Source organism: Peromyscus leucopus, chromosome X (genome assembly GCF_004664715.2).
Source record: "Peromyscus leucopus breed LL Stock chromosome X, UCI_PerLeu_2.1, whole genome shotgun sequence".
NCBI lineage: Eukaryota > Metazoa > Chordata > Mammalia > Rodentia > Cricetidae > Peromyscus > Peromyscus leucopus.
Window position 1 is genome coordinate 137,628,434 of NC_051083.1, and position 26,674 is coordinate 137,655,107.

General features: G+C 36.9%; 1 protein-coding gene across 1 annotated transcript in view; it reads left to right on the forward strand.

Moving 5' to 3' along the window:
- The window catches only part of LOC114706248 (phosphatidylinositol-binding clathrin assembly protein-like), a 42,507-nt gene extending 16,046 nt beyond the window's left edge, over nt 1-26,461 (forward strand). Inside the window, exons 9-12 of the mRNA XM_028888605.2 lie at nt 5,217-5,296; nt 12,806-12,927; nt 25,502-25,609; nt 26,327-26,461. Of these exons, the coding sequence (XP_028744438.1) occupies nt 5,217-5,296; nt 12,806-12,927; nt 25,502-25,542 (243 nt within the window). The 3' untranslated portion in view covers nt 25,543-25,609; nt 26,327-26,461. The remainder of the gene's footprint in view (nt 1-5,216; nt 5,297-12,805; nt 12,928-25,501; nt 25,610-26,326) is intronic.
- The last annotated feature ends 213 nt before the right edge of the window (nt 26,462-26,674 follow it).

A 26,674-nucleotide genomic window follows, 5' to 3' on the forward strand; every position in this document is an offset into this window, starting at 1 on the left:
CTTTATTGCTTCTATTTCCATTTTCAGGTCCTGAAAAGTTTTTTTAAAATTCATTTTACATACAAACCACAGATCCTTCTCACATCCCTCCTCCCGCTTCTCCCCTGTGTCTTTCCCCTCCCTTTATTCCCTCCTCCAACAGGGTAAGTTCTCCCATGGGGGACAGTTAAGCCTGGTACATTCAGGTGAGGCAGGACCAAGCCCCTCCCCGCTATATCAGGGGTAAGCAAGGTATCCAACCATAGGTAATGGAATCCAGAAAGCTAGCTCATGCACCAAGGATAGATACTGATCCTACTGCCAGGGACTCCTCAGACTGATGCAGCTACACAATTGTCTCCTGTATGCAGAGGGTCTAGTCCAGTCCCATGCAGGTTCCACAGCTGTCATTCTAAAGTTCGTAAGTTTCTTTGAGCTTGGTTCAGTTTTCTCTGTAGATTTCCCCATCATGATCTTGACACACACACCCCCTTTGCTCATATAATCCTTCCTCCTTCTCTTCCACTGGACTGCTGGAGCTCAGCCTGATGAAAGGTTATGGATCTCTGTATCTGCTTCCATCAGTTACTGGATGAAGGCTCTATGATGACAGGGTATTCACCAATCTTATTACCAGGATGTGCCAGTTTAGGCACCCTCACCATTGTGGCTAGTAAGTAGTCTAGGCTGGGGTCATCCTTGTGGATTTTTGAGAATTTCCCTAGCATCAGGTTTCTCCCTCATCCCATAATGTCTCCCTCTATCAAGGTATCTCTTTCATTGCTCTCCCACTCTGTCTCTCCCCCAGCTCAACCATCCCCTTCCCTCATGTTCTCATCCCCCATTTCTTACCCTCTATTGCGCCCCCATCCCCAGTTTGCTCGTTGGGATCTCCTCTGTTTCTCCTTCCCGAGGCAATCTGTACATCCCTTTTAGGGTCCTCCTTGTTACCTAGCTTCTCTGGAGCTGTGGGTTGTAGTCTGAATATCCTTTGCTTTACATCTAGTATCCACTTATGAGTGAGTTCATACCATCTTTGTCTTTCTGAGTCTGGGTTTCCTCACTCAGGATAATTTTTTCTAGTTTCATCCATTTGCCTGTAAATTTCATGATGGCATTTTTTTTTTACAGCTGAGTAATACTCCATTGTGTATATGTACCATATTTTCTTTATCCATTCTTCGGTTGAGGGCCATCTAGGTTGTTTCCAGGTTCTGGCTATTACGAACAATGCTGCTATGAACATAGTTGAGCAAGTGTCCTTATGGTATGATTGAGCATCCCTTGGGTATATGCCCAAGAGTGGTATCATTAAGTCTTGAGATAGATCGATTCCTAATTTTCTGAGAAACTTCCATATTGATTTCCAAAGTGGCTGTACAAGTTTGCACTCCCACCAACAGTGGAGGAGTGTTCCCCTTGTTCCACATCCTCTCCAACATAAGCTGTCTTCAGTGTTTTTGATCATAGCCATTCTGACAGGTGTAAGATGGTATCTCAGAGTCTTTTTGATTTGTATTTCCCTGATGACTAAGGATGCTGAGCAATTCCTTAAATGTCTTTCATCCATTTTAGATTCTTCTGTTGAGAATTTTATATTTAGATCTATAGCCCATTTTTAAATTGGATTATTTGCTATTTTTATATCTATGTTTTATGTTTCTTGATTTCTTTATATATTTTGGAGATCAGCCCTCTGCCAGATGTGGGATTGGTGAAAATCTTTTCCCATTTTGTAGGCTGTTGTTTTGTCTTATTGACAGTGTACTATGCCTTACAGAAGCTTCTAAGTTTCAGGAGGTCCCATTGATTAATTGTTGCTCTCAGTGTCTATGCTACTGATGATATATTTAGGAAGTGGTCTCCAGTGCCAATGGGTTCAAGGCTACTCTCTACTTTCACTTCTATCAAGTTCAATGTAACTGGATTTATGTTGAGGTCTTTGATCTACTTGGATTTGGGTTTTGTGCATGGTGATAGATATGGATCTATTTGCAATCTTTTACATGTTGACATCCAGTTATGCCAGCACCATTTGTTGAAGATGCTTTCTATTTTCCATTGTACAGATTTGGCTTTTTTGTCAAAAATCAAGTATTCATAGGTGTATGGGTTAATGTCAGGATCTTGAATTCGATTCCATTGGTCCACATGTCAGTTTTTATGCCAATACCAAGCTGTTTTTATTACTGTAGCTCTATAGTAGAGCTTGAGGTCAGGGATTGTGATGCCTACAGAGTGACTTTATTGCACAGGATTATTTTGCCTATCCTGGGTTTTTTGTTTTTCCAGGTGAAGTTGAGTATTGCTCTTTCCATGTCTGTGAAGAATTGTGTTGGTATTTTGATGGGGATTGCATTGAATCTGTAGATTGCTTTTTGTAAGATTGCCATTTTTACTATGTTAATCCTACCTATCCATAAGCATGGGAGATCTTTCTATTTTCTGATATCTTCTTCAGTTTCTTTCTTCAAAGACTGAAATTTCTTGTCATACAGGACTTTCACTTGCTTAGTTAGAGTTACCCCAAGGTATTTTCTATTATTTGTGGCTATTGTAAATGGCGATGTTTCTCTGATTTCTTTCTCGGCTTGTTTATCATTCTTATATAGAAGGGCTACTGATTGAGTTAATCCTGTATCCTGCCACATTACTGAAGGTGTTTTTCAATTGTAGGAGTTCCTTGGTAGAATTTTTGGGGTCACTTAGGTATACTATCACATCATCTGCAAATAGGGAAAGTTTGACTTCTTCCTTTCCAATTTTTATCCCCTTAATCTCCTTTTGTTGTCTTATTGCTCTAGTTAGAACTTTGAGTCCTATATTGAATAAATTTGGGGAGAGTGGACAGCCTTGTCTTGGTCCTAATGTTAGTGGAATCACTTTGAGTTTCTCTCCATTTAATTTGATGTTGGCTGTTGGTTTGCTGTAAATTGCCTTTGTTCCTTGTATTCCTGATCTCTCCAAGACCTTTATAATGAAGGGATGTTGGATTTTGTCAAAGGCTTTTTTAGCATCTAATGAGATGATCATGTGGTTTTTTTCTTTCGGTTTGTTTATATGATTACATTGACAGATTTTCGTATGTTGAACCATCCCTGTATCTCTGGGTCTTGAGCAGTTTTATTTGTTTCCTTCAAATATTTGTTTGTTTGTTCTTGCTTTTCTTGAAGGGATCTATTCATTTCCTCTTTAAGGGCCTCTATCATCTTCATAAAGTTGGTTTTAAGGTCTCTTTTTCTTGTGTTTCAGCTGTGCTGGAATATTCAGGTTTTGCAGTTGCAGGATAGCTAGGCTTTGGTGGTGGTAACATATTGCCTTGACTGTTGTTTTTGTTTTTAAGCTTTCATCTATAAATCTCAGTTTGGGGTGATTATAGATCTAGGCGCTGATTTCTGGGTTTGTCTGTGTTGGATGTGTATTTTGTTCCTTGCTTTCTGTTTCCTTTCTGATCCTTTGTTTGGTGTAGCCTGTGACTGAGCAGAGGGTCTCCACTCGATTTGGACGCTGGACTTCTGGTGGCCTGCGTGGCCTCTGATTGAATGGGGGGGGTATTGCAGTCTTAGATAACCAGCTCCAAGGCTGCACACAGGGCTTGCAAGGAATCCATGGCATTGTGAAGCTAAGACTATTTCATCTGAGGGCTTTTGGGGGAATAGGGAAAAAACTCACATTTTGAAGGTTACTGTCTTTATTTTCTCATGTTGAATCTCATAATCCTATAGCATTCATGACGTTCTTTCTCATTGGTCCTTATCTCTTTGTTCTTTACAGCTACATATATCCAACAGAAACTTTCATGCAAATTCAGGAGTTACATTTGAGGGTTACATTCCATTTCTTAAGTAAATAACAAGAAACCAAGACTATGTAAACATTTGTACTAACTCCCAGCAATTAATGGGTAACTGGCGAGTGTTGAGTCTTCAGGCAATGAGCCCATAATTCTTCTAAGGCTCAAGCCAGCATTCCTGAGAAACCATTTGTCTTTTAGCTTAAGTCTGTATTCTTCAAGATACTATGGCAATATCATGCTTAAATCTTAAAATTTACTTTTTGTCCTGTATGTAACTTTTAATGATCTGAGAACACCTGCATCCCTCATTAGGGGCTACAGAGTCAAGTTTTTCTGTAGCTTTAGCTAGTCAGAATATATTTTTCACAATTTGAGGTCAGGAATGGGTGTAAGATCTTACTCATTTGTCAGCTAACAACAATTGGGCTTTTTTGTATTTATGTCCTAGCCAGATAGCTCAGTATGTCCTTGTGAATTGGACTGTTTTTTCCCTGGGGAATATCTACCTTAAAATCAATTAGCAGGGAACCTGGTCTAATCTGAACTTACTTTGAGGCTTTAAATCAGCTAATGGTAGAAAAGCTGTTTTAGTAGCTGAAAACATGACTATTTTCCTAAGTCAGCCTGAGCTATGATACAAAGCAGTTCTCAGGTACTTATAATTCCTGGCTTGTGTAATATTTCTTTGAATCCATATTTGGTTATCAAACTCTGTGTAAGCTAACATTATAGATATCAAATGGACAATACAACTTAAGGAGTCATCTTCTAGATAATCCATAGATATAAATGCCCATAAGATTGAGATAGACATATTACAGTACAGATAGTGGAGAATTCCCCATACCATATACATAATATCTGATACCAAAGGCACAACAGAAGCAAAAGACACTCTGGAGTCAATCTCATAAACCTTGCTTGACCAAGACATTCCCTTTAGAGAGTTAAACTTCTAGTGGTCTAACACCTGAGTATTAATTGCCACCTGTTGCACCTCTGATATGTATACTAGCTATGAGCAGGGGGATTTCCACCCATGTTGGGGTCTGGGACACGGCCATAAAAAAGTATTTCAAAGCCTGATTTGAAAATCAGATATTATGGGTCTGGAGAGAGGGCTCAGTCTTTAAGAGCACTGTTTCTCTTCCAGAGGACCAGGGTTCAATTCTCAGCACCCACATGGCAGCTCATAACTGTCTGTAACTCCTCTTCTAGGAGATCCTATGCCCTCATACAGACATACCTGCAGGCAAAACACCAATGTACATAAAATAAATTATTTTTAAAAATAAATTCTGATTTTATAACATGATGCTTTTAATAATGATTTTACATGTAGCAATAATATTTATAGAATTGCCTTATTAGTCATTTTATAAGATAGATTATACATTTGTTAAGTATATGAAAGAACAAATATTTTATAATAATATTTTAGGTACCACACAGTTTAATTGAAGCACTAAAACAGCATTTAGCTTCTTTGGAATTGAAAAATGACATACTGTCTTCTTATAGGTAAGCTAATATCTTTTTTATATCAATTGTTTTTTTAATTTAAGAAATTGTTTTTATTCATTTTACATACTACCCACAGATCCTCCACTCATCACTCCTCCCACTACCCTCCAGCCTCCCCCCCCCAAATATCCCCTCCTCCAAAAGGGTAAGGGCTCTCATGGGGAGTCAGCAAAGCCTGGAACATTTAGTTGAGGCAGGACCAAGCCATTCCTCCTGAATCTAGTATGAGCAAGGCGTTCAACCATAGGTAATGGGGCCCCCAAAAGCCAGCTCATGCACCAGGGATAAATCCTGATCCCACTGCCAGGGGCCCCTCAAACAGACCAAGCTATACAACTGTCTCCCGTATACAGATGGCCTAGTCCGGTCCCATGGAAGTTCTATAGCAGTCGCTCTAAAGTTCATGAGTTCCTTTGAGCTTGGTTCAGTAGCTTGTCTCTGTAAATTTCCCCATCATGATCTTGAACCTCCTCTCTCTCTTCCACTGAACTCCTGGAGCTCAGCCTGGTGCTTGGCTATGATCTCTGCATCTGCTTCCATCAGATACTGGACGAAGGCTCTATGATGACAGTTAGGGTATTCACCAATCTGATTAATGGGCCAGTTCAGGGACCCTCACCACTATTGATTGTAGTCTATGCTGGGGTCGTCCTTGTGGATTTCTAAGAATTTCCCTAGCACCAGGATTCTTCCTGACCCCATAATGGCTCCTCTCTCTATCAAGATATCACTTTCATTGCTCTCCCACTCCTTCCCTATTCTAGTTTGACCATCCCATTCCTTTATGTTCTCATCCCACATCCTCTACCCTCCATTGCCCACCCCTCATGACCAGTTTACTCATGGAGATCTCATCTATTTCCCCTTCCCAGGGCAATCCATGCATCCCTCTTAAGGTCCTCCTTGTTAGGTAGCTTTTCTGGAGCTGTGGGTTGTAGTCTGGTTATCCTTTGATTTATATCTAGTATCTACTTATAAGTGAGTACATATCATCTTTGTCCTTCTGAGATTGGGTTACCTCACTCAGGATGATCTTTTCTAGTCGCATCCATTTGCCTGCAAATTTCATGATGGCATTGTTTTTCACTGCTGAGTAGTACTCCATTGTGTATAGGTATCACATTTTTTTTTTATCCATTCTTCAGTTGAGGGCATCTAGGTTGTTTCCAGGTTCTGGCTATTATGAATAATGCTGCTATGAACATAGTTGAGCATGTGTCCTTGTGGTATGATTGAGCATCCCTTGGGTATGTGCCCAAGATTGATATAGCTGGGTCTGGAGGAAGATTGATTCCTAATTTTCTGAGAAACTGCCATACTGATTTCCAACATGGCTGCATAAGTTTGCACTCCCACCAACAGTGGAGGAGTGTACCCCTTGCTCCATATCTCCAACATAAGATGTCTTTATTATTGTTGATCTTAGCCATTCTGACAGATGTAAGATGGTATCTCAGAGTCCTTTTGATTTTCATTTCCCTGATGACTAAGGATGTCTTTCAGCCATTTCGGATTCTTCTGTTGAGAAGTCTCTGTTTATAGCTCTATGGCCCACTTTTTTAATTGGTTTGTTTCCTTTATATATTTTGGAGATCAGCCCTCTGTCAGATGTGGGGTTGGTGAAGATCTTTTCTCATTTTGTAGGCTGTTGTTTTGTCTCATTTTCAGTGTACTTTGCCTTACAGAAGCTTCTAAGTTTCAGGAGGTCCCATTTATTAATTGTTGCTCTCAGTGTCTGTGCTACTAGTGTTATATTTAGGAAGTGGTCTCCTGTGTCAATGGGTTCAAGGCTACTTCCTACCTTCTCTTCTAGTAGATTTAGTGTAACTGGATTTATGTTGAGGTCTTTTATCCACTTGGACATGAATTTGGGGAATAGTGATAGATACAGATCTATTTGCAATCTTTTACATCTTGACTGTGGTGATCTTTTGTCCCCCAATATACTGTGCACCCTAATAAACTTATCTGGGGTAAGAGAACAGAACAGCCAATAGATAGACATAGAGGCCAGAAAATGGTGGCACACACACCTTTAATCCTATCACTTGGGAGGCAGAGATCCGATCTGAGTTCAAGGCCACAATGGAAACATCCAGGCATGGTGACACATGCCTTTAATCCCAGGAAGTGATGGCAGGAAGCAGAAAAGTATAAGGTGTGAGGACCAGGAAGGAGAGGCTTTTAGGCTTTTAAACTTTTAGGCTTTTAGCAGCAGTTCAGCTGAGATCCATTTGGATAAGGACTCAGAGGCTTCCAGTCTGAGGAAACGGGGTCAGCTGAGAAGTTGGTGAGGTGAGAAAGCTGTGGCTTGTTCTGCTTCTCTGATCTTCCAGCGTCCACTCCAATACCTCGCTCCAGGTTTGTTTTCATTAATAGACCTTTTAAGATTCATGCTACACATTACTGAAGGTGTTTATCAGCTGTAGGTGTTCCCTGGTAGAATTTTTGGGGGTCACTTATGTATACCATCATATCATCTGCAAATAGGGAAAGTTTCACTTCTTCCTTTCCAATTTATATCCCTTTGATCTTTTGTTTTCTTATTGCTCTAGCTAGAACTTCAAGTACTATATTGAATAAATATGGAAAGAGCAGACAGCCTTATCTTGTTCCTGATTTTGGTGGAATTGCTTTGAGTTTCTCTCCATTTAATTTGATGTTGGCTGTTGGCTTGCTCTAAATTGCCTTTATTATGTTTAAGTATGTTCCTTGTATTCCTGATCTCTCCAGGACGTTTATGATGAAAGGGTGTTGGATTTTGTCACAGACTTTCTCAGCATCTAATGAGATGATCATGTGGTTTTTTTCTTTCAGTTTGTTTATATGGTGTATTACATTGACAGATTTTCATATATTGAACCATCATTGCATCCCTGGGATGAAGACTACTTGGTCATGGTGGATAATTTTTTGATGTGTTCTTGGACTCTGTTTGCCAATGTTTTATTGAGTATTTTTGCATCAGTGTTTATGAGGGAGATTGGTCTGTAATTCTCTTTCTTTGTTGCATCTTTGTGTGGTTTGGGTATCAGAGTAACTGTAGCCTCATAAAAGGAGTTTGGTAGGGTTCCTTCTGTTTCTATTGTGTGGAACAATTTGAAGAGTATTGGTATTAGTTCTTCTTTGAAAATCTGGTAGAATTCTGTGCTGAAACCATCTGGTCCTGGGCTTTCTTTGGTTGGGAGACTATTAATGACTGTTTCTATTTCCTTAGGGTTACTGGTCTATTTAAATTGTCTATCTGGTCTTGATTTAACTTTGGTATGGAGTACCTATCCAGAAAATTATCCATTTCTTTTAGATTTTCCAATTTTGTGGAGTACTGGTTTTTGAAGTATGACCTGAAGATTCTCTGGATATCCTCATTGTCTGTTGTTATATCTCCCTTTTCATTTCTGATTTTGTTAATTTGGATGCTCTCTCTCTCGCTCTCTCTGCCTTTTTGTTTAGTTTGGATAAGGGCTTGTCTATCTTGTTGATTTTCTCAAAGAACCAACTCTTTGTTTCATTGATTCTTTGTATTGTTCTCTTTGTCTCTATTTTATTGAGTTAAACTCTCAGTTTGATTATTTCTTGGTGTTTATTCCTCCTGGGTGAGGTTGCTTCTTTTTGTTCTAGAGATTTCAGGTGTACTGTTAGGTCACTAGTGTGAGATTTCTCCAATTTCTTTATGTGGGCACTTAGTACTATGAATTTTCCTCTTAGCAGTGCTTTCATAGTGTTCCATAAGTTTGGGTATGTAGTACATTCATTTTCATTGAATTCTAGGAAGTGTTTAATTTCTTTCTTTATTTCTTCCTTGACACCTTAGTGATTCAGTTGAGCATTATTCAGTTTCCATGAGATTGTAGGCTTTCTGTAATTTTTATTGTTGTTGAAATCTAACTTTAAGTCATGGTGGTCTGATAAAATACAGGAGGTTATTCCATTTTTTTTGATATTTGCTTTGTGACTATGTATGTGGTTTTAGAGAAGGTTCCATGGGTTGCTGGGAAGAACATATATTTTTTTTTTGTTAGGGTGGAATGTTCTGTAGATATTGATTAAGTCCATTTTTTTTTGAGTCATAACATCTGTGAGGTCCCTTATTTCTCTGTTAAGTTTTTGTCTGGAAGATCTGTCCATTGGTGAGAGTGGCGTGTTGAAGTCTCCCAGTATTAATGTGTGGGGTTTGAAGTGTGATTTAAGCTTCAGTAATGTTTCTTTTACAAATGTGGGTGCCCTTATACTTGGGACATGAATATTCAGAATTGAGACTTCATCTTGGTGCATTTTTCCTGTGATGTATATATAATGTCCTTCCTGATCTCTTTTGATTGATTTTAATTTGAAGTCAATTTTGATAGATATTAGGATATCTACACCAGCTTGCTTCTTAAGTCCATTTGATTATAAAGTCTTTTCCCAGTCTTTTACTCTGAGGTAATGTCTGTCTTTGAAGTTGAGGTGTGTTTCTTGTATGTAGCAAAAGGATGGATCCTGTTTTCATATCCATTCTGTTAGCCTGTGTCGTTTTATAGGTGAATTGAGTCCATTGATATTAACGGATATTTATAACCAGTGCTTGTTAATTCCTGTTATCTTTTGGTTGTAGTGTGTGTGTGTGTGTGTGTGTGTGTGTGTGTGTGTGTGTGTGTGTGTGTTTCCCTTCTTTGAGATGTACTGCTGTGGGATTATCTATTGCCTGTGTTTTCAAGGGTGTATCTGAATTCCTTAGGTTGGAATTTTCCTTCTAGTGCTTTCTGTAGGGCTGGATTTGTGGATAGGTATTGTTCAAATCTGGTTTTGTCTTGGAATGTCTTGTTCACTCCATCCATGGTGATTGAAAGTTTTTCTGGGTATATCAGTCTAGGTTGGCATCCATGGTCTCTTAGTGTCTGCATTCCATCTGCCCCAGACATTCTGGCTTTCAGAGTATCTTTTAATACTTTTAATATTCTTTTATATTCTTTTAATATTCTTTCTTTTAATATTCTTTTATTATTCTTTTAATATTTAATTAATTTGATTATTATTGCTTTTAATATTTTTTAATATTAAAAGCTTTTAATATTCTTTCTTTATTCTGTATGTTTAATGGTTTAATTATTATGTGGTGAGAGGACTTTTGGGGGGAGGTCTTGTCTATTTGGTGTTCTATAAGCGTCTTGTGTCTTCATAGGTATTTCCTTCCTTAAATTGGGAAAGTTTTCTTCTATGATTTTGTTGAATATATTTTCTGTGCCTTTAAGTTGGTATTCTTCTCCTACTTCTATCCCTATTATTCTTAGGTTTGGCCTCTTCATGGTGTCCCAGATTTCCTGGACATTTTGTGTTATGACTTTTTTGGCTTTGGTGTTTTCTTTGACTGACAAATCTATTTCCTCTATTGTATCCTCTACACCAGAGATTCTCTCTTCCATCTCTTGAATTCTGTTGGTTATGTTTACATCTCTATTTCCTGTTCATTTACTCAGATTTTTTATTTCCAGCATTCCCTCTGTTTGTGTCTTCTTCATTGTTTCTGTTTCACTTTTCAGGTCTTGAACTGTTTCCTTCACATCTTTAATTGCTTTTTCATGGTTTTCTTGGCTTTCTTTAAGGGATTTGTTGATTTCTTCCAATTTTTTTGTTTGTATTTTCCTCAATTTCTTTAAGGGAATTTTTCATTTCTACTTTGAAGGCCTCTATCATCTTCATAAAGTTATTTTTAAGGGCACTTTCTCCTGCTTCTTCTACATTGTGATGTCCAGGTTTTGCTGTTGTAGAACTACTAGGTTCTGGTGATGCCACATTTTTATGTTCTTGTATGTAGTTTTGCACTGGTGTCTACCCATCTCTTTCTCCAAGTAGTGCAAGAGGTGCTTGTGTCTGAGTGAGCTGCTATTGGGCCAATCTGTGCTTGCTGTGTCTGTATCTCAGGGGACCACTATTGATTCGATCTTAACTCTTGGCTAATTAGAGCTGGCAGATTCTGTGTCTCATGGAGCTGCTCTTGGTCCAATCCAAGTTGGCTGATTGTGTCTCAGGGTGCTGCTCTTGGTCTTATCAGGGCTCTTTGTCCAGTCAGAGCTGGTGGATTCTGTGTCTCAGAAATCCTCTCTTGGTCCAATGAGAGCTAGCTGTCCAATGAGATCTCTTGGTCCAATGAGAGCTGGCAGATTCCGTGTCCCAGGAAGACACTGGGGTTGTAGGATGATGGGTTTGTTTGGAGTAGGGTGTTGGTCTTGTAGATTGCAAGGTCTGATGGTGGGTATTGGTGGGGGTACCTGCCCTCAGGAGTCTTCCCTTCTGGTCAGCAACTGTGGCAGAGATGGGTGTTGATTCCCGGGGCCTGACTATGTCCCAGGTCCTAGGTCGTAGAGGCGGGAGACAATAAATTTGTGTTAGTAACCATATTTTCAGCTCTATATAGAAGACTTCTAATATTCTTTTGGTTATTCTATTGAGTTATTGCTTTTCCCATACTTACTGTAGGCCATTCTTTATACAGCATAATGACTTTATTAATATAGCCTACATTATATCTATTCTCTATTCAAATCCATCCAATGACTTCTCCATCTTAATGAAGTTGGCTGAGATGATTCTCTCAGAATAAAAGCCAGAATCCTTAAAAAGTCCCTCAATGATCTAGCCATACCCACTCTACAGTTGCCTTTATGATCCTTTTGATCATTGCAATTCCAGGCACAGTGTTTTCCTCTATGTTCTTTATACCATGCATATTCTTTCCTTGAGGCTTTTACTCATGACCCATCATCTTTCTGTTGTTCACTGTCTCATATTTTGTCTTTAACTTACAAGTACCCCTCTCAGCTTTTCCTATACAAAATTCAATAATGTCATACATTAACCTAAATATACTAAAAAAAAAAAACCTTAGAAATACACAGACAACTTGATAAATTACCATTATAATGAGTTATTCCAAACTACATCTCTCATTATTGGACAGATTTCCATAAACAAATTTCATCCTAAGCCTGTGGTAAGATATTTCAGTGTTTATAGGTACTTGCTACCAAATCAGACATCCTGAGTTCAATTTCCAGAGCCCATGTGGTAGAAGGAGAGAACTGACTCCCTGCAAGTTGTCCTTTGACCTTCACACATGTGCCATGGCACTCATGTATATATTCCCCTCACAAAATAAATGAATGTGTAATTTTGAAAAGCATATCATATCCCATTCCTTGATGTCCTTTTCTTTACCCCTAATCACTAACATCACAAAAATACTTTTCTTGGTTATTTTCTGTCTCAAATACAATAAAACTATGGGAAGGAACCTTTTTATTCTAACATTTTTGTTCACTGTCATGCCTTCAGCACCCAGTACAGGTTTTGTCATGTAACAAATACTTGATCAAATTTATTTAATGAATAATTAAATATCCCTTTATTTATACTCATTTACCTTTAATTTGAAGTGTTCTTCATTTGTAATGGGTACACACATAAATGGCATTGCTGTACTGATACATATTTAGTTTATGCTTTTATTCTTTCTCTTGTTTTCAGGTTATTTTGTCCACATAATTTGTTACAACTACCATTATTTTCACAAGCTTGCAAATCTGTTGGAGATGAACAGCAAGGTGAAAAAGTCACAGCAAACAACTTGGATGGCCCACTTGTAGGAAGTAAGAATATTTTTTGAGACAAAGTCTTACGGTGTGTTCTTGACTGGTCTAGAATTTAGAGATTCACCTGACTCTGCCTCCCTTCTCTGAGTGCTGAGATTAAATGTGTGTGCCACCACACACAGCTTTAATCACCTATTTTTACAATGAATATTTTAACGAATTTAAAGAATACGCATATGAAATGATATAAAATTTGTGTTTGTTTCATGAAACAGATCATACCTTTAGAGAAAGCCCCATTAATGAGTAAGTTTTTATTACTCAAAAACATATATATAGTAGAAAGAGACAAGACTAACAACTAGAAAATAATTTTCAAGTTAGGTACAAATTTGTCAGAAAGATTTTATGTAGTATACACTGGCTTTGAACTCATTATGTAGCTGAAACTGACCTTAAACTGATTCTCCTGGCCTTACTTCCCATGTGTTGGGATTATAGGTATGTGTCATGCCCAGCTTTTTAATGATAAAGAAAGAAGAAACCATCATACCAAAGCTAAGGAGAACTAAAATTGAAAGGAAAAAAAAAGAAACTATTTTTTGTTTTCACTTAAAATTGTTCTAACTCTTTCCTTAAGAAGGTGGAAAATTATAAAATATTAAAAGAATATAAAAGAATATTAAAAGTATTAAAAGATACTCTGAAAGTCAGAATGTCTGGGGCAGATGGAATGCAGACACTAAGAGACCATGGATGCCAACCTAGACTGATATACCCAGAAAAACTTTCAATCACCATGGATGAAGTGAACAAGACATTCCAAGACAAAACCAGATTTGAACAATACCTATCCACAAATCCAGCCCTACAGAAAGCACTAGAAGGAAAATTCCAACCTAAGGAATTCAGATACACCCTTGAAAACACAGGCAATAGATAATCCCACAGCAGTACATCTCAAAGAAGGGAAACACACACACACACACACACACACACACACACACACACACACACACACACACTACAACCAAAAGATAACAGGAATTAACAAGCACTGGTTATAAATATCCGTTAATATCAATGGACTCAATTCACCTATAAAACGACACAGGCTAACAGAATGGATATGAAAACAGGATCCATCCTTTTGCTACATACAAGAAACACACCTCAACTTCAAAGACAGACATTACCTCAGAGTAAAAGACTGGGAAAAGACTTTATAATCAAATGGACTTAAGAAGCAAGCTGGTGTAGATATCCTAATATCTATCAAAATTGACTTCAAATTAAAATCAATCAAAAGAGATCAGGAAGGACATTATATATACATCACAGGAAAAATGCACCAAGATGAAGTCTCAATTCTGAATATTCATGTCCCAAGTATAAGGGCACCCACATTTGTAAAAGAAACATTACTGAAGCTTAAATCACACTTCAAACCCCACACATTAATACTGGGAGACTTCAACACGCCACTCTCACCAATGGACAGATCTTCCAGACAAAAACTTAACAGAGAAATAAGGGACCTCACAGATGTTATGACTCAAAAAAAAATGGACTTAATCAATATCTACAGAACATTCCACCCTAACAAAAAAAAAATATATGTTCTTCCCAGCAACCCATGGAACCTTCTCTAAAACCACATACATAGTCACAAAGCAAATATCAAAAAAAATGGAATAACCTCCTGTATTTTATCAGACCACCATGACTTAAAGTTAGATTTCAACAACAATAAAAATTACAGAAAGCCTACAATCTCATGGAAACTGAATAATGCTCAACTGAATCACTAAGGTGTCAAGGAAGAAATAAAGAAAGAAATTAAACACTTCCTAGAATTCAATGAAAATGAATGTACTACATACCCAAACTTATGGAACACTATGAAAGCACTGCTAAGAGGAAAATTCATAGTACTAAGTGCCCACATAAAGAAATTGGAGAAATCTCACACTAGTGACCTAACAGTACACCTGAAATCTCTAGAACAAAAAGAAGCAACCTCACCCAGGAGGAATAAACACCAGGAAATAATCAAACTGAGAGTTTAACTCAATAAAATAGAGACAAAGAGAACAATACAAAGAATCAATGAAACAAAGAGTTGGTTCTTTGAGAAAATCAACAAGATAGACAAGCCCTTATCCAAACTAAACAAAAAGGCAGAGAGAGCGAGAGAGAGCATCCAAATTAACAAAATCAGAAATGAAAAGGGAGATATAACAACAGACAATGAGGATATCCAGAGAATCTTCAGGTCATACTTCAAAAACCAGTACTCCACAAAATTGGAAAATCTAAAAGAAATGGATAATTTTCTGGATAGGTACTCCATACCAAAGTTAAATCAAGACCAGATAGACAATTTAAATAGACCAGTAACCCCTAAGGAAATAGAAACAGTCATTAATAGTCTCCCAACCAAAGAAAGCCCAGGACCAGATGGTTTCAGCACAGAATTCTACCAGATTTTCAAAGAAGAACTAATACCAATACTCTTCAAATTGTTCCACACAATAGAAACAGAAGGAACCCTACCAAACTCCTTTTATGAGGCTACAGTTACTCTGATACCCAAACCACACAAAGATGCAACAAAGAAAGAGAATTACAGACCAATCTCCCTCATAAACACTGATGCAAAAATACTCAATAAAACATTGGCAAACAGAGTCCAAGAACACATCAAAAAATTATCCACCATGACCAAGTAGTCTTCATCCCAGGGATGCAATGATGGTTCAATATATGAAAATCTGTCAATGTAATACACCATATAAACAAACTGAAAGAAAAAAACCACATGATCATCTCATTAGATGCTGAGAAAGTCTGTGACAAAATCCAACACCCTTTCATCATAAACGTCCTGGAGAGATCAGGAATACAAGGAACATACTTAAACATAATAAAGGCAATTTAGAGCAAGCCAACAGCCAACATCAAATTAAATGGAGAGAAACTCAAAGCAATTCCACCAAAATCAGGAACAAGATAAGGCTGTCTGCTCTTTCCATATTTATTCAATATAGTACTTGAAGTTCTAGCTAGAGCAATAAGAAAACAAAAGATCAAAGGGATATAAATTGGAAAGGAAGAAGTGAAACTTTCCCTATTTGCAGATGATATGATGGTATACATAAGTGACCCCAAAAATTCTACCAGGGAACACCTACAGCTGATAAACACCTTCAGTAATGTGTAGCATGAATCTTAAAAGGTCTATTAATGAAAACAAACCTGGAGCGAGGTATTGGAGTGGACGCTGGAAGATCAGAGAAGCAGAACAAGCCACAGCTTTCTCACCTCGCCAATTCCTCAGCTGATCCCGTTTCCTCAGACTGGAAGCCTCTGTGTCCTCATCCAGAATGAATCTCAGCTGAACTGCTTCTCGAAAGCCTGAAAGCTTAACCAGCCTAGTTCCTGGTTTTCATGCCTTATATACCTTTCTGCTTTCTGCCCTCACTTCCTGGGTTTAAAGGCTCACTTTCTGGGATTAAAGGCATGTGTCACCATGCCTGGCTGTTTCCAATATGGCCTTAAACTCACAGAGATCCAGATGGATTTCTGCCTCTGGAATACCAGGAATAAAGGCGTAAGTGCCACCGTTTTCTAGCCTCTATATCTAGTGGCTGTTTTGTCTTTGACCCTAGATAACTTTATTAGGGTGCACAATATTTTGGGGAAGACAATACCACCACAGTAATGTGGCAGGATACAAGGTTAACTCAAAAAATAAGTAGCCCTCCTATATACAAATGATAAACGTGCTGAGAAGGAAATCAGAGAAACATCACCCCTTATAATAGCCACAAGTAATAGAAAATACCTTGGAGTAACTCTAACTAAACAAGTGAAAGACCTGTATGACAAGAACTTCAAGTCTCTGAAGAAAGAAATCAAAGAAGATATGAGAAAATGGAAAGATCTCCCATGCTCATGGATAGGTAGGATTAACAATCTACCTATCTACAGATTCAATACAATCCCCATCAAAATCCCAACACAATTCTTCACAGACCTGGAAAGAGCAATACTCAACTTGATTTGGAAAAACAAAAAACCCAGAATAGCTAAAGGAATCCTGTACAATAAAGCAACTTCTGGGGGCATCATGTTCCCTGACCTCAAGCTCTACTATAGAGCTATAGTAATAAAACAGCTTGGTATTGGCATAAAAACTGACATGTGGATCAATGGAATCCAATTGAAGACCCTGACATTAACCCACACATGTATGAACACCTGCTTTTTGACAAAGAAGCCAAAATTGTACAATGGAAGAAAGAAAGCATCTTCAACAAATGGTGCTGGCATAACTGGATGTCAACATGTAGAAGACTGCAAATAGATGCATATCTATCACCATTCACAAAAGTCAAGTCCAAGTGGATCAAATACCTCAACATAAATCCAGTTACACTGAACCTTATAGAAGAGAAAGTAGAAAGCACTCTTGAACCCATTGGCACAGGAGACTACTTCCTAAATATAACACCAGTAGCACTGACACTGAGGGCAACAATTAATTAGTGGGACCTCCTGAGACTGAGAAGCTTCTGTAAGGCTAAGGACACATTAAATAAAACAAAATGACAGCCTACAGAATGGGAAAATATCTTCACCAACCCCACATCTGACAGAGGGCTGATCTCCAAAATATGTAAGAACTCAAAATATATAAAGAACTCAAGAAACTAGACAGCAAAATATCAAATAATCCAATTGGGATACAGGTTTAAACAGAGAATTCCCAACAGAAGCATCTCAATGATTCTAAATGAAAGACATTTAAGGAATTGCTCAACATCCTTAGTCATCATGTAAATGCAAATCAAAAGGACTCTGAGATACCATCTTACACATGTCAGAATGGCTAAGATCAACAACACTGAAGACAGCTTATGTTGGAGAGGATGTGGAGCAAGGGGTCCACTCCTCCACTTGCTGGTGGGAGTGAAAACTTATGCAGCCACATTGGAAATCAGTATGGTGGTTTCTCAGAACATTGGGAATCAACCTTCCTTAAGACCCATCTATACCACTCTTGGGCACATACCCAAGGAATGCTCAATCATACCACAAGGACACTTGCTCAACTATGTTCATATCAGCATTGTTTGGATGGAACTAGAAAAGATCATCTTGAGTGAGGTAACCCAGAGTCAGAAGGACAAACATGGCATATACTCACTTATAAGTGGATACTAGATGTAAATCAGAGGATAACCAGACTACAACCTGTGGTATTGTATTCCTCCAAATATTGTGCATGCTAATAAACTTATCTGGGGCCAGAGATAGAACAGCCACAATATTAAACATAAAGGATAGGTAGTGGTAGCACATTCCTTTAATTCTAGCATTCCAGAGGCAGAAATCCATGTGTTCAAGGATACAGACAGGCATGGTGACTCATCACACCTTTAATTCCAGAAAGCAAGCCTTTAATCCCAGGGAGTGGTGGTAGAAAGCAGAAAGGTATATAAGGCGTGAGGACCAGAAACTAGAATCATTTGAAATAAAATGGGAGTTAAATACTTATACCTGTATATCAGCCATCTGGAATTCTAAGCCCATTCCACTTGTTCCCGGCATGGCAACATTTGTGCTATATCATTTCTTTTAAATTTTGATGTATATGTAAAAGATAAAAACTTATATCAAGGAAGTAAATATAGAAAGAAAATTTCTTTTTAATCAGCTCTTACATATTTCATTCATATTTATTTCAAACATATTCAAACTTTCACAAATAAAAATTCAAGTTTAGCATATTTCTTCCCATCACAGAGTCTTCCACTATTTTTCCCTGTTTATTAATCATCTGTTAGGTTCAGGCACTGTGCTGAATGATAGAAATACAAAATAAACTAGGAACTTTAATCTATTTTCTAGGAGCTCTGCATATGGCTAGACATATCACCAAACAATGATATTGAAAGAGATAATTTATGAATGTGTGATACTATACAAGGCATGTTGGTTAATTTCATAAAAGAGTTGAGCAGGAGATAAACAGAAATGAGGTGAATAATAAGTCACTGGTTAACAACTGGCAGAATGTTTTTACATTTCAGAAAATACACAAGGTGTATCATACCTTAGGAAGAATGGAGAATTGCATATATCAATCAAACAAATTAATATTACTGGAGCAAAAATACAAACATGACTGAGTATGAATTTTTGAACTATGCCTCATATGGTTCAGGTTACTATGGTTCAGGTAACATTTGACAGCAAAAAAGGGTTTGTAACAAGTATAACAAACTTGTTTTCCAGAGCTTTTTCCATATCAGAACTGCACAAGTCTACAATCCTTTGTTTTAAATCTTTGGTGACAACTGTGTTTTGAAACCTAGCATGTGAATGGGATAAATAGCTGGCTCTGCTTGGCCTAGTGTACAAGCTATGCTACCTGAGCTATGCCTGGGAGTGAGAATGGTGTGGGTGTGCTGGAGCCTTGAACACTCATCAGGTTAGGCTCATGTACGAGCTGTGCAACCAAGACAATGCCTGAAGTTTTGGGATGGCATGAGCATGCAAGAGTTCATAGATTCTTGAGGCTGGGCCAGTACACAGGATGTGTGACCTGGGTTAGGCCTGGAAGTTGGTTATGGCACAGGTTGGCTAGGGTTAGGTGGACTTCCCAGACTGGGCTGACACACAGGATGTATAGCTTGGGTTAAGCCTTGAGGTTGGATATGGCACTCTGGCAGGCTAGGGTCAGGCAGACTCAAACTCAGACTGCATACAGGATGTGCCACCCAGAGTAGGTCTGGAGATTGAGAAGGCCACAGGCAGGCTAGAGTACAGGGAACTCACCAGACTGAACCAAATCATATGATATGTGATCCAGGCTATGCCTGGAGGCTGAATATGGCCTCATTGAGGTTTTTTGTTGATTTTCATTTTCACTTTTATTTTCCATTTGGTTTTTTCTCTGTATCTTGTATTTCTTTGTTGATGGTTTATGTTTTAATTCATGAGTGTTCATGATTACTTAGTAAATACCTTTTATGAGTCAGTGTGGGGGATTCTTCCTGTAATTCCGGCACTCAGTAGGCTAAGAACTACATGAGTTTTAGATCAGGGTTTTAGAAAAAGACCCTATCTGAAAAAACCCAAAAAATTTAATGATAGTTACTTTCTTCTCTTTGTCAAGTCTTTCTATGATATGTGCCATTTTTGATTAGTCTATATTGAATGTCTATTTCTGTGCAAATTAAGATTTTTTGGTAGCTCTTTATGTGCCAAATAAGTTTGAATTGTGTTATATACATTTGACTGTTACTTTTTTGATTTATCTTTTGATAGATGTTATGGAGAAGATTTATTAATAAGAGTTTTTGCTGTGCTTAGGGTTAGACCTACCCATACACAAGTAGTGGAAGTTGTTGCTGATCTGAGTTCATGAACAGCTAGCTTCTCTAGTAGATAGATACTGCCCACTTGTATGATTGAGTCATATCAATTGTCTCAAGTGTTAATAAAATGGAGAATTTAAAGAAAAACAATTTTGCTGTCCTTGCCCTCATAGAGCCATAGCTCCCCATCATGGGAAAGAAATCTTTTCTTTCTCAGATATTTGGCTCTTGCAAAATGATGTTTGTGTATTATCTCTGCCTTATTTCACTCAACATAATGTCTTTAGGTTTACCCATATTGTAGTATTGGTCAAAATTTCATCCTTTCAAAGTTATTTATTTAATTGATAAATCATAATTGTACATTTTGTGTAGTACAATGTGAGGTTTTCACATATGTATATATTATAGAAAGGATAAATCAAAATAACTTATTTACCCTCCACCTTACCACAGATTTTTCTTATACGGGGAATTGAACCTAAGGCCTCATCCTGGCTAGGCAAATGCTCTATCACTACTACATCCCTAGTCATATTACTCTTTGTCTTAATTGGGGTTTCTAAGTTTGCTGTAAAGAGACATCATAACCACAGCAACTCTTATAAAGGAAACATTTAATTGAGGTGGCTCACTTACATTTCAGAGGTTAAGTCTATTATCATTATGGTGGGGAGCATGGTGGCGTGCAGGCAGACATGATGCTGGCTACATCTTGATCAGAAGGCAACAGGAAGTTGACTGTCTCACTGGGAGTAGCTTGATCATAGAAGACCTCAAAGCTCACCCCTACAGTAACACACTTCCTCCAATAAAGACACACCTACTCCAACAGAGCCATACCTCCTAATAGTGCCTCTCCCTTTGGGGGCCTTTTCTTTCAAACCACCATACTCTTTTTGATGTGAGAATGTTTAAAATTAATTCTTTCATAAAGTTAAGAAGGAAGTAATTTTAGTGTATTTGCTGTCAAGCTGTAAGATCAGAAAGAATTTATGTCATAGTGGTTAAGAGTTCAGGCTGTGGTTTCAGACTCTATGAAAAAGCTTTCTTAATGTATGTGATCTTGATAAGGTATATAATCTTTCTATGCCTCAGTTTTTTTCTTACCTGTAAAATAGAGATTAAAACATCACTTACCTTATATAATTATTAAAATGATTTAAAATAAGGTGGTAAAAATAAACTACTACATTTAAATAGGTAATACATGTAAGATACTCAGAATGGTGCATAGGTCATAATAAATACTCAAAAACATTAGCTAGAAGTGCAATGGATGGCGGTTGTAGTGGTGGAGATGATGATAGATGATATTTTGTGGCACAGTCCTCCCATTATGATATAAAGCATAAACAATTACATTTTATCACCTTAGCCCTCAGGGAAGATTATATACATAGGAAGCAATAAGAAGCAAGGATAATGATAATTTTCTAATAATAATGAAGATTATGAATATTATGGAAATAGTTCTCCCTTGAAAGAATGTTTAGATCCTTTGTCTGCCTCTCATTATTATTGTCAAGCTTTTATTTACATATTCACCTAGAGGTATTGTTAAAATGCAATAGATCTGGAATAGAGATTGAGACTCTAAATTTTTACCAAGCTGATGTTGATGTTTATGGCCCACAAGTTACAGTTTGAATAGCAAGGCCTAATGAAGAATGCCTTGTCATAGTTACAGAATATTAGCATTAGTAATGAAAATTATTCATTAATTTTAGTTTGGCATACACACACACACACACACACACACACACACACACACACACACACACACTTTCCGTAGCAGGCTTTGTTGGACCACCAGTCCCCAAATAATGACAGGGAGATTTATTAATTATGAATGTTTGGTCTTAGCTTACACTTGTTTCTAGCTAATTTTTTTTTAACTTAAATTATCCCATTTCTATTAATCTATGTGCTGCCCCAAAGCTCATTTACCACATTTACATACTGTCCATCCTGCTTTCCTGCTTCCTTCATGCCTGGCTGGCTGCTTTTCTCTCTGCCTGCCAGCCCCACCCATCTCTCCTCTGCCTACCTATTGGCCATTCACGTCAATCAGGTGCCTTAGGCAGGAAGGTAAAACAGGAACACATATTTACATAGTTAAACAAATGCAAATAAACAAATGCAACTCATCTTCACATAGTTAAACAATTATTCTGCAACACAAACAAATGTAACAAACTTTACTTAGTTAAATAAATATTTTATTCTACAACAAATTTCTGGTATGAAGGAATTTTAAGTAGTGAAATTAGAAGCCATTGAATAAGAGTACTTCGGGAAGGATCAGAGAAATGATATTTCTGCCTTCCTATTCAAGACCATCTGAATAATCCCTGGCACTCTGGAGTATGTCAAAGCTCAAAAGTCATTACATATCATGTTACATTACATAGGAATAGACAAAAACTAAGAAAAATATTGAGACTTTTTACTGCAATTGTCCAGAATTAATTAGTTCTTTTAAAATTAATTCTAATTAAGGTTGAGAATCATGCATCTTGTGCTCATATTACTTTGCTTTTCATCTGCTGTGATTCAAGTCATATTATCTTTATTTTCACATTGTATTATGCATCTAAATATAGTATAACTAAAGAATTTAAGTGAACACTGAAAAATTTATGGAGTTTTATTTATTGGAGGTGGTGTGGCTGAAGATTTTATTTCTGTGATTTTGTTATAATTATTCATATGATGCCAAAAGAAGAGTCATAACTTCTTCCTTCTTAGCTAACTGCATATTTCACTTGTTTTCCAAGTGAATTCCTATCCTCAGTAAATTTGAGCTACTTTAAACTCTTCTTTGGCTTCCAAGATAGTACTAACAATAATTGGATGCCTTTAAACATTCTATGTCTGCCATGTGCAAGGAAAGATCATTATCCTAACTGTAAAAAACTCAGTATGAATCTGTTCTCAATACTAAATATGCAGCAAACTATTTTCTGTATCTTATAATATAATCATGTCTTACATAATAGTGGGGAATTTATTTTGAGAAATGTATCATTAGGCAGTTTTGTCATGCAAATATCATAGTGTGCTTATACAAAATTAGAAAATTATGTTAACATTACCGAGATAATCTTGTGGGGCCACTGTTGTACATACACTCAATTACTGGATGAGATGTTGTTCTGCAGTACAATCTGTATATTTTTTATTAAATATTAGTAGAAAATGTATAGTAATTGGAACTTTTCTTCAAGGTAAAATCTCCAGGCACTTATGCACTGACTTCACAGCAGGTACCTATGTACAGAATGTTGGGGAAGAAGAAATACTCCAAGATACCAAAAATGATAAATATGATTTAAACTTTTGTAATTTACTGACAAGAAAGGGTGGTTGATCAGGACAAAAAAAATCCCAAAAGGATTGTGGGAAATGCAAGATTAGGCACCATTAACTAAAAAGGGCATCAGTTAGGATAACAGAACTTGAGGCCAAAAGTATGGTTTGCAGACTGAAAACTGTAAAGGACACATAAAAAGCCAAGTTATTTCACACAAAGGTGAGCAGGAAGTAGAGCTGATGGGAACCACGTACAAAGTAGCTCCAGCCAGACTACAGAATGAGAATCCCATCCTTAAATACAGATAGCTTCAGATCTATATATATATTAGTTCTTTTAAAATTATGAAGAATATTCTTCTAAATGACTAAAGGTACTTCTAATATGACTAGTCTAGTTACCACAGGTAGTATTTCAGAGTGTACTATCTAATTGCACCACTTCTCCCATATTTTATATACTGTAGGCATTTTTATTTTTATTTTTTACTTTTTCTTTTTCTTTTTTTTCTTCCTCCCTCCCTCCCTCCCTCCTCTCTCCTCTCTCTCTCTCTCTCTCTTCTTCTCTCTCTTCTCTCTCTCTTCTTTCTTTCTTTCTTTCTTTCTTTCTTTCTTTCTTTCTTTCTTTCTTTCTTTCTTTCTTTCTTTCTTTCAGGTTTTTCGAAACAGGGTTTCTCTGTGTAGCCTTGGATGTCCTAGAACTTGCTCTATAGACAAGGCTGGACTTGAACTCATAGACATCTGCCTGCCTCTTCCTCCTGAGTGCTAGGATTAAAGGTGTCCACCACTACCGCCCAGCTGAGTAATTTTTAAATAAAAAAAATGGATTTATTTTTGTATATGAGTATTTTACCTGCATGTATGAATGTGCACCATGTGTGTGCCTGGTGCCTGTAGAGGCCAAAGAGAGCATCAGATTCTCTGGAACTGAAGTTATAGGTGGTTGTGAGCAGTCATGTGAGTACAGAGAACCAAACTGTGGGTGCTCTTCAAGAGGAGCAAGTGCTCTTAACAGCTGATCCATCACGTCAGCCCCAATTGTAGGTGTTTTTAAAGAGCAAAAAAATTATGAATCTTCATCTTATTGAATTAGAGCCCTGCCTGTCAGAACACTAATACTTCCAGTTGTTTTAATATATTATAATTTGAAATTTATTCATTAGTCATATGCTTAGTGAACTTGCACTTTACAACATTGTTATTGATGAAGATGAAGACCAGTGCCAGGCCTGTAATTCCAGCACTTAAAGCCAAGGCAGGAAAATCAAGAATTTGAGATTAATCTGGACGACGGAGAAAGAACCTATCTCACCTTCTGTGACCAAAAATGAGAGAGATCTTTATAGCTGTTTTATATTTGTTCTTCTTTGAATGTCCTTTTTTAAATCTTCTGGATATGTTTGGAACCTTGAACACAATAAGCCATTGGAAAAATGAGAGAAAATAGAAGAAATACCTTAGCTTTGAATGTCTTTGACCTGATGTGCCTGTCCTGTCCTTACCTTACTACTTAGATCAATAAACTTTACACAACCTTCACATTAACCCTACAAAAGTGGTCCTATATTCACACTAAAATATTTCATCAAAGATATATGCATACCAATATATAGATTTCTGTTCTTTTTCTATGAATATTTTAAGTCTAGAGATGGCAGTTTTGTTATTGTGACAAATTCTTTATATACCTTACTTTGTGATTAATTCATTATTGCTTATGAGAATGATTCATTAAGTCATTCCCCTTACACTCTTTCATTAGCAGCACCTTTACAGATTTATTGTTTTCTTTGTGTTTGGCAGTTCCTTCCCTTGGCATTAGTTAAATGTAATATTTACACTAGAACACCCACTTGTCCGTCCTCTTGGTACTATGGCATTAGAAAATCAATTAAAACAAGGTTTTCACTTTTCTTTTTTACTAATAGGTTCCAACTTCCATGGAATCTCCTCCCATAATGTCATCTAGATCCATTATTTATACTAAATATGATTTAAAGACCAGCAATCTTCCCATTCGACGCCCAGGTTACCAGGTATATTTGAACTGTTGTTGCTTAGAGCCTTGATAGAAATGAGAAATTATTGGAAGCAGGACCTAGTCTTATAATGGGATTTTTAAAAGTAGACATTTCTCTGTATTATTACTCTTTTGTAAAAGACAAAACTAATTTTATCATTTCCTGTATCATATAAAGATAAAAAAAAATATGCTTACCTAGCACAGAACTTTATAAGCTTGTGTTTATTAAACTTCATCTGGATTCTTATATTTTCAATGGTCTTTTTATTCATCCATTCATTTATTCATTCAACAATTCTGTGATTAGTAATGGAGGTAATTTAGATTGAACATTTCAGAGATACCTTTCCAGAGAACTGATAAAAGATGAATGGTAAGATTTAGAAAATAGACAGCCAGGCAATAGTCATACATGAAAACTTTTGAAGAAGGGATAATCAATTCAAAGATGGAAGGTTCCAGGACAGTGAGTAGTGAATGATGAGGACAATTTCAACTAATCAATGTGTAAAGGATAAAAACTCAACATCACAGTCAATGTATATTGGCTCAGAGTACTGTTTTCTAGAAAACAAAGTTTTTCTTCAATCTTTAGCTTTGATTCTTAAGCATCTGCCTAACAAAGCTTCAGGTATTAGATACTGAGAAAAATAAAACATTCTTAATTTATTTTTATAACCAAGGAGACAGGTATAAATGATAAAAGATTTTTTTGCTTTCTTTTACTTAGATGCAGTTCAAGTAGAGGCAACAAAGCAGAACAACTCAGATTCAAGTGGAAAAATTATGATCTTTCAACAGGCTGAACTGAACTGAATCATCCTCATCTTCCAAATTCAATAAACACAACCCTGGCATTTGATAATCTTGAGGCTATTCAATTCAATATTTTGGAGATTATGTACTCTATTTTGTTTCAGTAATTATCCTGTTTTTCTCTATTAAAATAATTTTCTATGCAGCATGTATTTTAGCAAAGTTAAATTATACAAAACTTCTTGTAATTTTTGTTTGGATAATTTCTTTAAAATTTGCTTTTGAAATACTATAAAAATGTTGTGGAATATTTGATCACACT